Source organism: Coregonus lavaretus, assembly GCF_964263955.1.
Source record: "Coregonus lavaretus genome assembly, chromosome: 32".
Taxonomy (NCBI): Eukaryota; Metazoa; Chordata; class Actinopteri; order Salmoniformes; family Salmonidae; genus Coregonus; species Coregonus lavaretus.
In genome coordinates, this window is record NC_140019.1 from 39,854,073 (window position 1) to 39,869,897 (window position 15,825).

The 15,825-nt window shown below is 45.6% G+C and overlaps 1 protein-coding gene across 1 annotated transcript in view; it reads left to right on the forward strand.

Moving 5' to 3' along the window:
- The window catches only part of LOC311107454 (transcriptional regulator ATRX-like), a gene marked incomplete at its 3' end in the record, with an annotated part of 73,828 nt that overhangs the window by 38,819 nt on the left and 19,184 nt on the right, over window positions 1–15,825 (forward strand). Inside the window, exons 19-21 of the mRNA XM_084149950.1 lie at window positions 2,899–3,074; window positions 3,997–4,114; window positions 14,015–14,145. Coding sequence (XP_084006076.1) covers window positions 2,899–3,074; window positions 3,997–4,114; window positions 14,015–14,145 — 425 coding nt within the window. The remainder of the gene's footprint in view (window positions 1–2,898; window positions 3,075–3,996; window positions 4,115–14,014; window positions 14,146–15,825) is intronic.

Below are 15,825 nucleotides of genomic sequence, written 5' to 3' on the forward strand. Positions count from 1 at the left end.
GTGTTAGCTAGCCAGAACGGCCCATAGGGCAGGAGTCAGTGTATGTTAGTGTTAGCTAGCCAGAACGGCCCATAGGGCAGGAGTCAGAGTGTATGTTACAGTGTTAGCTAGCCAGATCGGCCCATAGGGCAGGAGTCAGTGTATGTTAGTGTTAGCTAGCCAGAACGGCCCATAGGGCAGGAGTCAGAGTGTATGTTACAGTGTTAGCTAGCCAGAACGGCCCATAGGGCAGGAGTCAGTGTATGTTAGTGTTAGCTAGCCAGAACGGCCCATAGGGCAGGAGTCTATCTCCTGTTTCTGTAGTGAGACAGCTTGATGTACAGGACACCCCCCTGGACAGGACACTAGTCTATCTCCTGTTTCTGTAGTGAGACAGCTGGATGTACAGGACACCCCCTGGACAGGACACTAGTCTATCTCCTGTTTCTGTAGTGAGACAGCTTGATGTACAGGACACCCCCTGGACAGGACACTAGTCTATCTCCTGTTTCTGTAGTGAGACAGCTTGATGTACAGTACACCCCCTGGACAGGACACTAGTCTATCTCCTGTTTCTGTAGTGAGACAGCTTGATGTACAGTACACCCCCTGGACAGGACACTAGTCTATCTCCTGTTTCTGTAGTGAGACAGCTGGATGTACAGGACACCCCCTGGACAGGACACTAGTCTATCTCCTGTTTCTGTAGTGAGACAGCTTGATGTACAGGACACCCCCTGGACAGGACACTAGTCTATCTCCTGTTTCTGTAGTGAGACAGCTGGATGTACAGGACACCCCCTGGACAGGACACTAGTCTATCTCCTGTTTCTGTAGTGAGACAGCTTGATGTACAGGACACCCCCTGGACAGGACACTAGTCTATCTCCTGTTTCTGTAGTGAGACAGCTTGATGTACAGTACACCCCCTGGACAGGACACTAGTCTATCTCCTGTTTCTGTAGTGAGACAGCTTGATGTACAGGACACCCCCTGGACAGGACACTAGTCTATCTCCTGTTTCTGTAGTGAGACAGCTTGATGTACAGTACACCCCCTGGACAGGACACTAGTCTATCTCCTGTTTCTGTAGTGAGACAGCTTGATGTACAGTACACCCCCTGGACAGGACACTAGTCTATCTCCTGTTTCTGTAGTGAGGCAGCTTGATGTACAGGACACCCCCTGGACAGGACACTAGTCTATCTCCTGTTTCTGTAGTGAGACAGCTTGATGTACAGGACACCCCCTGGACAGGACACTAGTCTATCTCCTGTTTCTGTAGTGAGACAGCTTGATGTACAGTACACCCCCTGGACAGGACACTAGTCTATCTCCTGTTTCTGTAGTGAGACAGCTTGATGTACAGTACACCCCCTGGACAGGACACTAGTCTATCTCCTGTTTCTGTAGTGAGACAGCTGGATGTACAGGACACCCCCTGGACAGGACACTAGTCTATCTCCTGTAGTGAGGCAGCTTGATGTACAGGACACCCCCTGGACAGGACACTAGTCTATCTCCTGTTTCTGTAGTGAGACAGCTTGATGTACAGGACACCCCCTGGACAGGACACTAGTCTATCTCCTGTTTCTGTAGTGAGACAGCTTGATGTACAGGACACCCCCTGGACAGGACACTAGTCTATCTCATGTTTCTGTAGTGAGACAGCTTGATGTACCAGTACACCCCCTGGACAGGACACTAGTCTATCTCCTGTTTCTGTAGTGAGACAGCTGGATGTACAGGACACCCCCTGGACAGGACACTAGTCTATCTCCTGTTTCTGTAGTGAGACAGCTTGATGTACAGGACACCCCCTGGACAGGACACTAGTCTATCTCCTGTTTCTGTAGTGAGACAGCTGGATGTACAGGACACCCCCTGGACAGGACACTAGTCTATCTCCTGTTTCTGTAGTGAGACAGCTTGATGTACAGGACACCCCCTGGACAGGACACTAGTCTATCTCCTGTTTCTGTAGTGAGACAGCTTGATGTACCAGTACACCCCCTGGACAGGACACTAGTCTATCTCCTGTTTCTGTAGTGAGGCAGCTTGATGTACAGGACACCCCCTGGACAGGACACTAGTCTATCTCCTGTTTCTGTAGTGAGACAGCTTGATGTACCAGTACACCCCCTGGACAGGACACTAGTCTATCTCCTGTTTCTGTAGTGAGACAGCTTGATGTACAGGACACCCCCTGGACAGGACACTAGTCTATCTCCTGTTTCTGTAGTGAGACAGCTTGATGTACAGTACACCCCCTGGACAGGACACTAGTCTATCTCCTGTTTCTGTAGTGAGACAGCTTGATGTACAGGACACTAGTCTATCTCCTGTTTCTGTAGTATCATACGTTTTCACACCGCTTGGATTCTTTCACATTTTGTTCTGTTAAAGGGATTAAAATTGATTTAATATATATATTTTTTTGTCATTGATCTACACAATAATGATGTCAAAGTGAAAATACAATTCTACAAATGAAATTAGGGTAACTATTGGAATTTTAGCGACCAGGAAATGGCGGAGCGATTTCTGCATATTGCACCTTTAAATCTGCTTGAACATGTCAGTCTAGCCTTGACAGAGCCTGAAGAATTATAAACAGAATAATGGGCTAATACAGGTGTGGAAAAGCTCTTAGAGACTTACCAAAGACGGTGTTTCTAACATGTATTGACTCACGGGGTGAGTACTTATCTAATCATATAGTATATTACTGTTTATTTTCTCATACAATTTTCAAAAATTATAGTTTTTTGTGTAGATGGTCGACAATTTTTTTAAACAATTAAATCAATTTTAATCTCACTTTGTAACAAAACAAAATGTGAAGAAATCCAAGCGGGGTGAATACTTATGATACCACTGTATTTTGGAAGTGTACCAATGTGTGTTTGCCCTGTCCAGACCACTGCATGGTGAACTTCATCAAGGAGAACCTGCTGGGGTCCGTGAAGGAGTTTAGGAACCGTTTCGTCAACCCCATCCAGAACGGACAGGCAGCGGACTCCACAGACCAGGATGTACGCATCATGAAGAAGAGGGCTCACATCCTCTACGAGATGCTCAATGGATGTGTGCAGGTAACACTGTGGACAGGTAACACTGTGGACAGGTAACACTGTGGACAGGTAACACTGTGGATAACTGGCAGCCCACAGCCTCCCTTTTATAGGCCCGCGGATCCATTTCCAAAAACGGACCCCCCCCCCCCCCCCCCCCCCCTTTTGTTAGTTTTTTTAGGAACTCAGTCAGGTTCTCAACTTATTGTTGAGAGTTAGAACAGAACATACAAGGTGAAATTTTCAAAATGTGTTTGTGCATCAGCAGTTTCTCTCTTATGTGAGTCACTCAATCAGCGATGTCAGCTAACAATTTTTAGATTGGTAAATTCGTCTAGCCAGTTGTCCAAACTTGTAGTGATCATGGCCGAATACAGACCGGGCACGCATGTGCCCAGGGGCCCTGACCTCCAGGGGCCCTGACCTCCAGGGGCCCTGACCTCCAGGGGCCCTGACCTCCAGGGGCCCTGACCTCCAGGGGCCCCCATGGATTTTATAAGTCACTCACTCCGATATCATATTATTAACATGACAAAATGTTTAGAATTGCAGGAAATTTACTTTAAGGGATTCTTTGGGATTTTGCCGATGAGGCCCTTTATCAGATGAACTCATGGATACCACTTTACCACGCAAATCTCAGTTTTGGACGAGACTGACTTTGACCAAATTGTCCTACACTTTGTAGACCATTTTGACACTAGAATAAATGTTTCTGACTGATAGCGATGCAACTAGATAAATAGTTTTTTTAATTGTCGCTCTTTAACTGTGTCCCTCCCTTCACAGAGAAGACACTACTGTTTACCTCCCTCTCTCTCTCTCTCTCTCTCTCCTCCCTCTTTCTGTCTCTCTCTCTCTCTCTGTGTCTCTGTCTCTCGCTCTCTCTGTGTCTCTGTCTCTCTCTCTCTCTGCTCTCTCTCTTTCTCTGCTCTCTCTACAGAGAAGAGACTACTCTGCCCTGACCAAGTTCCTGCCTCCTAAACATGAGTACGTTGTGTCTGTCAGAGTCACGCCCATCCAGTGTACTCTGTACCGACACTACCTGGAGCACTTAACAGGTACACACTAACCCCTACCCCATCTAGTGTACACTCTACAGATCCTACCTGGAGCACTTAACAGGTACACACTAACCCCTACCCCATCTAGTGTAGCATTGTACTTCTGTGTGTCTTAAGAGGGAGAGAGAGGGTTAATCTGGGGGATTCTGACAGCTCCACTTTGGTCCGACTAGCAAATTAGAGAGCGGTCTGATTGTTTCCTCCCCCCGTGGTGCGTCCCATCACAGCATGGTGACAATGTGTATTAGAGCGGACAGCGCGTCCTTAGATTCCCACGTCCCCCTCTAATGGGAAGGGAGGACGGAGGAAAAAGGGAGGGGGAGAGATGTAGGAGGGGGAGAATGGAGAGGGAGAGACGTAGGAGGGGGTGAGGAGAGTGAGAGACTTAGGAGGGGGTGAGGAGAGTGAGAGACTTAGGAGGGGGAGAGACGTATGAGATGGAGAGGGAGAGACGTAGGAGGGGGAGAGACGTCCGGAACAGCTGGTGCTCTCATGCATGCTTCAGTGTTGCTTGCCTCGAAGCGCGCATAGAAGTCATTTAGCTAATCTGGTAGGCTAATGTGACTGGGCAGCTCGCAGCTGGGTTTCCCTTTGTAGTCTGTAATAGTTTTCAAGCCCTGCCACATCCGACGAGCGTCAGAGCCGGTGTAGTAGGATTCAATCTTAGTCCTGTATTGACTCTTTGCCTGTTTGATGGTTCGTCGGAGGGCATAGCGGGATTTCTTATAAGCGTCCGGGTTAGAGTCCCACTCCTTGAAAGTGGCAGCTCTACCCTTTAGCTCAGTGCGGATGTTGCCTGTAATCCATGGCTTCTGGTTGGGGTATGTACAGTACGTACGGTCACTGTGGGGACGACGTCATCGATGCACTTATTGATGAAGCCAGTGACTGATGTGGTGTACTCCTCAATGCCATCGGATGAATCTCGGAACATATTCCAGTCTGTGTTAGCAAAACAGTCCTGTAGCTTAGCATCTGCGTCATCTGACCACTTCCGTATTGAGCGAGTCACTGGTGCTTCCTGCTTTAGTTTTTGATTATAAGCAGGAATCAGGAGGATATAATTATAGTCAGATTTGCCAAATGGAGGGCGAGGGAGAGCTTTGTACGTGTCTGTGTTTGGAGTAAAGGTGGTCTAGAGTTTGGTTTTGTTTTTCTCTGGTTGCACATGTGACATGCTGGTAGAAATTAGGTCAAACTGATAAAAAATGTTCCTGCATTAAAGTCCCCGGCCACTAGGAGCGCTGCCTCTGGATGAGCGTTTTCCTGTTTGCTTGTGGTCTTATACAGCTCGTTGAGTGCGGTCTTAATGCCAGCATCGGTTTGTGGTGGTAAATAGACAGCTACAAAAGATATAGATGAAAACTCTCTTTGTAAATAGTGTGGTCTACAGCTTATCATGAGATACTCTACCTCGGGCGAGCAAAACCTCGAGACTTCCTTAATATTAGACCTAGCGCTCCATCTGTTTACAAATGGACATAGACCGCCGCCCCTTGTCTTACCAGACGTAGCTGTTCTGTCTTGCCGAATCATGGAAAACCCAGCCAACTGTATATTATCCATGTCGTTCAGCTACGACTCGGTGAAACATAAGATATTACAGTTTTTAATGTCCCGTTGGTAGGATAGTCTTGAACGGAGCTCATCCAGTTTATTCTCCAGTGATTGCACGTTGGCCAATAGGACGGACGGTAGAGGCGGGTTATCAAGGCACTCCGACCTGCGTCCCCTCTCTTCTTCATGCTAATGACAGGGATTTGGGCCTGGTCCGGTATCAGCAGTAAATCCTTCGCGTCCGACTTCTGATATCCAGAAGCTCTTTTCGGTCATAAGATGCGGTGGCAGAAACATTATGTACAAAATGAGTTACAAAAAACGCGGAAAAACACACAAAATAGCACAATTGGTTAGGAGCCCGTAAAACGGCAGCCATCTCCTCCGGCGCCACTGGTGTGGACTGTCTGTTTTGAAGACTTTCAGCTCCCTCTCTCAGCTTTCATTAAGTTTGGATATTATTGAAGTTAGCATATCGTTAGCTTAGCGCAATTGCTGGAAGTCTACCGGTACAGTAGCCAGTTCCTCTCAAAAGCCAGGAAATAGACTTTGTAACTACTCCAATGCTGGGTGGTTGGTCATTTATAGTCTTACAAAAGCTATACATAGTCATCAATATTTTATACATTTGTACGTTTTACTGAGAATCAAAAGAAACAAGATTCTATCCACTTCCTCATTCTCTGTCCCATAGAGATCGCAACGTCGGAGCTGTCCGATTATGGCACCTGTGAGCGCAAGGGCAGCACCATTGAGAGAGATACAACATTGCGATCTCTATACATTTCTATGTAACTTCAAAAATCTCAGAACTGCACGCAGATACATAAAAATGGTATCTATGAGTCTGTCTGACTCTGGGTAAATCTCAATCTCGCAGTATTTAAAAAAACAATTTAGTAAACTGAAATAAGATGATTACGAAAAACATTGGAAAACTTTAACTATACCGGAACTTACCTTTTGACTGCAAAAAACAACAACAAAAACACTTTGGGCAACACTGATGTAGTCCCCTGTAGCCCAGTTGGTAGAGCAGGGCCCTTGCAACGCCAGGGTTGTGGGTTCGATTCCCACGGGGGGCCAGTATGGAAAATGTATGCACTCACTAACTGTAAGTCGCTCTAGATAATGCGTCTGCTAAATGACTAAAATGTAAATGTAATGTAATATTAAACGGGGTTTTCAATCTGGCAGGTAAAGGCTGCCAGTAGATAGCAATGTTTCAAATAAGCTTCACTACCACTGGTTCAGGAGCTAACGACTGGGCTTCACTACCACTGGTTCAGTAGCTAACGACTGAGCTTCACTACCACTGGTTCAGGAGCTAACGACTGGGCTTCACTACCACTGGTTCAGGAGCTAACGACTGAGCTTCACTACCACTGGTTCAGTAGCTAACGACTGGGCTTCACTACCACTGGTTCAGGAGCTAACGACTGAGCTTCACTACCACTGGTTCAGGAGCTAACGACTGAGCTTCACTACCACTGGTTCAGGAGCTAACGACTGGGCTTCACTACCACTGGTTCAGGAGCTAACGACTGAGCTTCACTACCACTGGTTCAGTAGCTAACGACTGAGCTTCACTACCACTGGTTCAGGAGCTAACGACTGGGCTTCACTACCACTGGTTCAGGAGCTAACGACTGAGCTTCACTACCACTGGTTCAGGAGCTAACGACTGAGCTTCACTACCACTGGTTCAGTAGCTAACGACTGAGCTTCACTACCACTGGTTCAGGAGCTAACGACTGGGCTTCACTACCACTGGTTCAGGAGCTAACGACTGAGCTTCACTACCACTGGTTCAGTAGCTAACGACTGAGCTTCACTACCACTGGTTCAGTAGCTAACGACTGAGCTTCACTACCACTGGTTCAGGAGCTAACGACTGAGCTTCACTACCACTGGTTCAGGAGCTAACGACTGAGCTTCACTACCACTGGTTCAGGAGCTAACGACTGAGCTTCACTACCACTGGTTCAGGAGCTAACGACTGAGCTTCACTACCACTGGTTCAGGAGCTAACGACTGGGCTTCACTACCACTGGTTCAGTAGCTAACGACTGAGCTTCACTACCACTGGTTCAGGAGCTAACGACTGAGCTTCACTACCACTGGTTCAGGAGCTAACGACTGAGCTTCACTACCACTGGTTCAGGAGCTAACGACTGAGCTTCACTACCACTGGTTCAGGAGCTAACGACTGGGCTTCACTACCACTGGTTCAGTAGCTAACGACTGGGCTTCACTACCACTGGTTCAGGAGCTAACGACTGGGCTTCACTACCACTGGTTCAGGAGCTAACGACTGGGCTTCACTACCACTGGTTCAGGAGCTAACGACTGAGCTTCACTACCACTGGTTCAGGAGCTAACGACTGGGCTTCACTACCACTGGTTCAGGAGCTAACGACTGGGCTTCACTACCACTGGTTCAGTAGCTAACGACTGAGCTTCACTACCACTGGTTCAGGAGCTAACGACTGAGCTTCACTACCACTGGTTCAGGAGCTAACGACTGAGCTTCACTACCACTGGTTCAGGAGCTAACGACTGAGCTTCACTACCACTGGTTCAGGAGCTAACGACTGAGCTTCACTACCACTGGTTCAGTAGCTAACGACTGAGCTTCACTACCACTGGTTCAGTAGCTAACGACTGAGCTTCACTACCACTGGTTCAGGAGCTAACGACTGGGCTTCACTACCACTGGTTCAGGAGCTAACGACTGGGCTTCACTACCACTGGTTCAGGAGCTAACGACTGGGCTTCACTACCACTGGTTCAGGAGCTAACGACTGGGCTTCACTACCACTGGTTCAGGAGCTAACGACTGAGCTTCACTACCACTGGTTCAGGAGCTAACGACTGAGCTTCACTACCACTGGTTCAGGAGCTAACGACTGGGCTTCACTACCACTGGTTCAGGAGCTAACGACTGGGCTTCACTACCACTGGTTCAGGAGCTAACGACTGGGCTTCACTACCACTGGTTCAGTAGCTAACGTTGGAAGACATCTGAGGGCGTGTGCGGCGTGTAAGAGTGACCCCCAGGCGTGACCCACAGGCGTGAACATTGACGGTGGTCGGTCACAAAATGCAAAGCCCTGTATGGGATTATTTTGAGTACATTGCTGGAAAGGGAGATGGCAGCCTGTGTGGAGCAGAGGTCAAAGGGAAAACCCAACCAACCTCCACGTTCATCTGAACAGCACCCACAAAGAATTTCAGGATAAAGGATATTTTATTTTTTGGAATTCGGTCAGGATTTGACTCCTGGTACCATATGAACACACACAAGACGTGGAACATTTGTAGAATTGCAGTAAATTTGCTTTAAAACTGCAAAAAAATATGTATCTGCAACAAGAAGGGTGTGAAGAGTTTAAACAGTTTGGGTTTGCGAGGCGGGGATTTGTTACTACTCCGGTATAATGACTATCCATCCAGGTCCTTTGCCACCTAGGAAATGTGTGTGACCGGACCTTCTCAAATAGTACTTGAGTAGCCCTGGTATAGACTATAGGTCCAGAGTAGCCCTGGTATAGACTATAGGTCCAGAGTAGCCCTGCTATAGACTATAGGTCCAGAGTATCCCTGCTATAGACTATAGGTCCAGAATAGCCCTGCTATAGGTCCAGAGTAGCCCTGCTATAGATCCAGAGTAGCCCTGCTATAGGTCCAGAGTAGCCCTGCTATAGGTCCAGAGTAGCCCTGCTATAGACTATAGGTCCAGAGTAGCCCTGGTATAGACTATAGGTCCAGAGTAGCCCTGCTATAGGTCCAGAGTAGCCCTGCTATAGACTATAGGTCCAGAGTAGCCCTGCTATAGGTCCAGAGTAGCCCTGCTATAGGTCCAGAGTAGCCCTGCTATAGGTCCAGAGTAGCCCTGCTATAGGTCCAGAGTAGCCCTGCTATAGGTCCAGAGTAGCCCTGCTATAGACTATAGGTCCAGAGTAGCCCTGGTATAGACTATAGGTCCAGAGTAGCCCTGCTATAGACTATAGGTCCAGAGTAGCCCTGCTATAGACTATAGGTCCAGAGTAGCCCTGCTATAGACTATAGGTCCAGAGTAGCCCTGGTATAGACTATAGGTCCAGAGTAGCCCTGGTATAGACTATAGGTCCAGAGTAGCCCTGGTATAGACTATAGGTCCAGAGTAGCCCTGCTATAGACTATAGGTCCAGAGTAGCCCTGGTATAGACTATAGGTCCAGAGTAGCCCTGGTATAGACTATAGGTCCAGAGTAGCCCTGCTATAGACTATAGGTCCAGAGTAGCCCTGGTATAGACTAAAGGTCCAGAGTACATAAATGGCTCCTAACCTGTCATGCAGAAGGCTACTCTCTGTCCCTAACACTACAACTAAATTATAGAACAACGAAATAGAAATGTTTTATCAAACTGAAACGGAATAAAACTAGTAAATCAACTGAGCTGAATTTCAAATAATAATCTAAAAACGAATAGAAAGGAATAGAACATCCCCCAACATAATAACTAATAGAAAGGAATAGAACATCCCCCAACATAATAACTAATAGAAAGGAATAGAACATCCCCAAACATAATAACTAATAGAAAGGAATAGAACATCCCAACATAATAACTAATAGAAAGGAATAGAACATCCCCAACATAATAACTAATAGAAAGGAATAGAACATCCCCCAACATAATAACTAATAGAAAGGAATAGAACATCCCCCAACATAATAACTAATAGAAAGGAATAGAACATCCCAACATAATAACTAATAGAAAGGAATAGAACATCCCCAACATAATAACTAATAGAAAGGAATAGAACATCCCCAACATAATAACTAATAGAAAGGAATAGAACATCCCAAACATAATAACTAATAGAAAGGAATAGAACATCCCCCAACATAATAACTAATAGAAAGGAATAGAACATCCCCAACATAATAACTAATAGAAAGGAATAGAACATCCCCAAACATAATAACTAATAGAAAGGAATAGAACATCCCCCAACATAATAACTAATAGAAAGGAATAGAACATCCCCAACATAATAACTAATAGAAAGGAATAGAACATCCCCCAACATAATAACTAATAGAAAGGAATAGAACATCCCCCAACATAATAACTAATAGAAAGGAATAGAACATCCCCAAACATAACTAATAGAAATCAATAGAACATCCCCAAACATAATAACTAATAGAAAGGAATCCCCAACATAATAACTAATAGAAAGGAATAGAACATCCCCCAACATAATAACTAATAGAAAGGAATAGAACATCCCCAAACATAATAACTAATAGAAAGGAATAGAACATCCCCCAACATAATAACTAATAGAAAGGAATAGAACATCCCCAAACATAATAACTAATAGAAAGGAATAGAACATCCCCCAACATAATAACTAATAGAAAGGAATAGAACATCCCCAAACATAATAACTAATAGAAAGGAATAGAACATCCCCAAACATAATAACTAATAGAAAGGAATAGAACATCCCCAACATAATAACTAATAGAAAGGAATAGAACATCCCCCAACATAATAACTAATAGAAAGGAATAGAACATCCCCAAACATAATAACTAATAGAAAGGAATAGAACATCCCAAACATAATAACTAATAGAAAGGAATAGAACATCCCCAAACATAACTAATAGAAAGGAATAGAACATCCCCAAACATAATAACTAATAGAAAGGAATAGAACATCCCCAACATAATAACTAATAGAAAGGAATAGAACATCCCCCAACATAATAACTAATAGAAAGGAATAGAACATCCCCAAACATAATAACTCATAGAAAGGAATAGAACATCCCCCAACATAATAACTAATAGAAAGGAATAGAACATCCCCAAACATAATAACTAATAGAAAGGAATAGAACATCCCCAAACATAATAACTAATAGAAAGGAATAGAACATCCCCCAACATAATAACTAATAGAAAGGAATAGAACATCCCCCAACATAATAACTAATAGAAAGGAATAGAACATCCCCAAACATAACTAATAGAAAGGAATAGAACATCCCCAAACATAATAACTAATAGAAAGGAATATAACATCCCCAACATAATAACTAATAGAAAGGAATAGAACATCCCCAAACATAATAACTAATAGAAAGGAATAGAACATCCCCAAACATAATAACTAATAGAAAGGAATAGAACATCCCCAAACATAATAACTAATAGAAAGGAATAGAACATCCCCAAACATAATAACTAATAGAAAGGAATAGAACAACCCCAAACATAATAACTAATAGAAAGGAATAGAACATCCCCAAACATAATAACTAATAGAAAGGAATAGAACATCCCCAAACATAATAACTAATAGAAAGGAATAGAACATCCCCCAACATAATAACTAATAGAAAGGAATAGAACATCCCCAAACATAATAACTAATAGAAAGGAATAGAACATCCCCAAACATAATAACTAATAGAAAGGAATAGAACATCCCCCAACATAATAACTAATAGAAAGGAATAGAACATCCCCCAACATAATAACTAATAGAAAGGAATAGAACATCCCCAAACATAACTAATAGAAAGGAATAGAACATCCCCAAACACAATAACTAATAGAAAGGAATAGAACATCCCCCAACATAATAACTAATAGAAAGGAATAGAACATCCCCCAACATAATAACTAATAGAAAGGAATAGAACATCCCCAACATAATAACTAATAGAAAGGAATAGAACATCCCCCAACATAATAACTAATAGAAAGGAATAGAACATCCCCAAACATAATAACTAATAGAAAGGAATAGAACATCCCAAACATAATAACTAATAGAAAGGAATAGAACATCCCCAAACATAATAACTAATAGAAAGGAATAGAACATCCCCAAACATAATAACTAATAGAAAGGAATAGAACATCCCCAAACATAATAACTAATAGAAAGGAATAGAACATCCCCAACATAATAACTAATAGAAAGGAATAGAACATCCCCCAACATAATAACTAATAGAAAGGAATAGAACATCCCCAAACATAATAACTAATAGAAAGGAATAGAACATCCCAAACATAATAACTAATAGAAAGGAATAGAACATCCCCAAACATAATAACTAATAGAAAGGAATAGAACATCCCCAACATAATAACTAATAGAAAGGAATAGAACATCCCCAAACATAATAACTAATAGAAAGGAATAGAACATCCCCAACATAATAACTAATAGAAAGGAATAGAACATCCCCAAACATAATAACTAATAGAAAGGAATAGAACATCCCCAACATAATAACTAATAGAAAGGAATAGAACATCCCCAAACATAATAACTAATAGAAAGGAATAGAACATCCCCAAACATAATAACTAATAGAAAGGAATAGAACATCCCCAAACATAATAACTAATAGAAAGGAATAGAACATCCCAAAACATAATAACCTTTAGCACTAATCAAAGCTTGTGTTTCAGATTGGAGATGTTGAAGTGTTATGTCTCACATTGTTCAGGTGTTGATATGAGTGTAGATGTTGAAGTGTTACGTCTCACATTGTCCTGGTGTTGATATGAGTGTAGATGTTGAAGTGTTACGTCTCACATTGTCCTGGTGTTGATATGAGTGTAGATGTTGAAGTGTTACGTCTCACATTGTCCTGGTGTTGATATGAGTGTAGATGTTGAAGTGTTACGTCTCACATTGTCCTGGTGTTGATATGAGTGGAGATGTTGAAGTGTTACGTCTCACATTGTCCTGGTGTTGATATGAGTGTAGATGTTGAAGTGTTACGTCTCACATTGTCCTGGTGTTGATATGAGTGTAGATGTTGAAGTGTTACGTCTCACATTGTCCTGGTGTTGATATGAGTGTAGATGTTGAAGTGTTACGTCTCACATTGTCCTGGTGTTGATATGAGTGTAGATGTTGAAGTGTTACGTCTCACATTGTCCTGGTGTTGATATGAGTGTAGATGTTGAAGTGTTACGTCTCACATTGTCCTGGTGTTGATATGAGTGTAGATGTTGAAGTGTTACGTCTCACATTGTTCTGGTGTTGATATGAGTGTGAGGGAGTGGTACCTTATTCAGCTGGGATGGGCATGAAACATATATACATTCTCCCTGTCTCACACCTCTTTGTCTCTCTCTCTCTCTCTCTCTCCCCCTCTCACACACCTCTGTCTCTGTCGTTCTGGCTCTGTCTGTCGTTCTGGCTCTGTCTGTCTGTCTGTCTGTGTCTCTCTCTCTGTGTCTGTCTGTCTCTCTCTCTGTGTCTGTCTGTCTCTCTCTCTCTCTGTCTCTCTCTCTGTCTCTGTGTGCAGGTGCGGGGAACGTGGTGGAGGGGGGTCGGGGCCGAGCCGGGACCAAACTCTTCCAGGACTTCCAGATGCTCAGCAGAATCTGGACCCATCCCTGGTGTCTCCAGCTGGACTACATCAGCAAGGAAAACAAGGTGACTACACCCCAGGAGAACCTACCTGCCGCTCCTCCCATCTGTTACCCCTCAACCTGCCGCTCCCATCTGTTACCCCTCAACCTGCCGCTCCCATCTGTTACCCCTCAACCTGCCGCTCCCATCTGTTACCCCTCAACCTGCCGCTCCCATCTGTTACCCCTCAACGTGCCGCTCCTCCCATCTGTTACCCCTCAACCTGCCGCTCCTCCCATCTGTTACCCCTCAACCTGCCGCTCCTCCCATCTGTTACCCCTCAACCTGCCGCTCCTCCCATCTGTTACCCCTCAACCTGCCGCTCCTCCCATCTGTTACCCCTCAACCTGCCGCTCCTCCCATCTGTTACCCCTCAACCTGCCGCTCCTCCCATCTGTTACCCCTCAACCTGCCGCTCCTCCCATCTGTTACCCCTCAACCTGCCGCTCCTCCCATCTGTTACCCCTCAACCTTCCGCTCCTCCCATCTGTTACCCCTCAACCTGCCGCTCCTCCCATCTGTTACCCCTCAACCTGCCGCTCCTCCCATCTGTTACCCCTCAACCTGCCGCTCCTCCCATCTGTTACCCCTCAACCTGCCGCTCCTCCCATCTGTTACCCCTCAACCTGCCGCTCCTCCCATCTGTTACCCCTCAACCTGCCGCTCCCATCTGTTACCCCTCAACCTGCCGCTCCTCCCATCTGTTACCCCTCAACCTGCCGCTCCTCCCATCTGTTACCCCTCAACCTGCCGCTCCTCCCATCTGTTACCCCTCAACCTGCCGCTCCTCCCATCTGTTACCCCTCAACCTGCCGCTCCTCCCATCTGTTACCCCTCAACCTGCCGCTCCTCCCATCTGTTACCCCTCAACCTGCCGCTCCTCCCATCTGTTACCCCTCAACCTGCCGCTCCTCCCATCTGTTACCCCTCAACCTGCCGCTCCTCCCATCTGTTACCCCTCAACCTGCCGCTCCTCCCATCTGTTACCCCTCAACCTGCCGCTCCTCCCATCTGTTACCCCTCAACCTGCCGCTCCTCCCATCTGTTACCCCTCAACCTGCCGCTCCTCCCATCTGTTACCCCTCAACCTGCCGCTCCTCCCATCTGTTACCCCTCAACCTGCCGCTCCTCCCATCTGTTACCCCTCAACCTGCTCCTCCTCCCATCTGTTACCCCTCAACCTGCCGCTCCTCCCATCTGTTACCCCTCAACCTGCCGCTCCTCCCATCTGTTACCCCTCAACCTGCCATCCTCCCATCTGTTACCCCTCAATCTGCAGCTCCTCCCATCTGTTACCCCTCAACCTGCCGCTCCTCCCATCTGTTACCCCTCAACCTGCCGCTCCTCCCATCTGTTACCCCTCAACCTGCCGCTCCTCCCATCTGTTACCCCTCAACCTGCCGCTCCTCCCATCTGTTACCCCTCAACCTGCCGCTCCTCCCATCTGTTACCCCTCAACCTGCCGCTCCTCCCATCTGTTACCCCTCAACCTGCCGCTCCTCCCATCTGTTACCCCTCAACCTGCCGCTCCTCCCATCTGTTACCCCTCAACCTGCCGCTCCTCCCATCTGTTACCCCTCAACCTGCCGCTACCATCTGTTACCCCTCAACCCGCCGCTCCTCCCATCTGTTACCCCTCAACCTGCCGCTCCTCCCATCTGTTACCCCTCAACCTGCCGCTCCTCCCATCTGTTACCCCTCAAC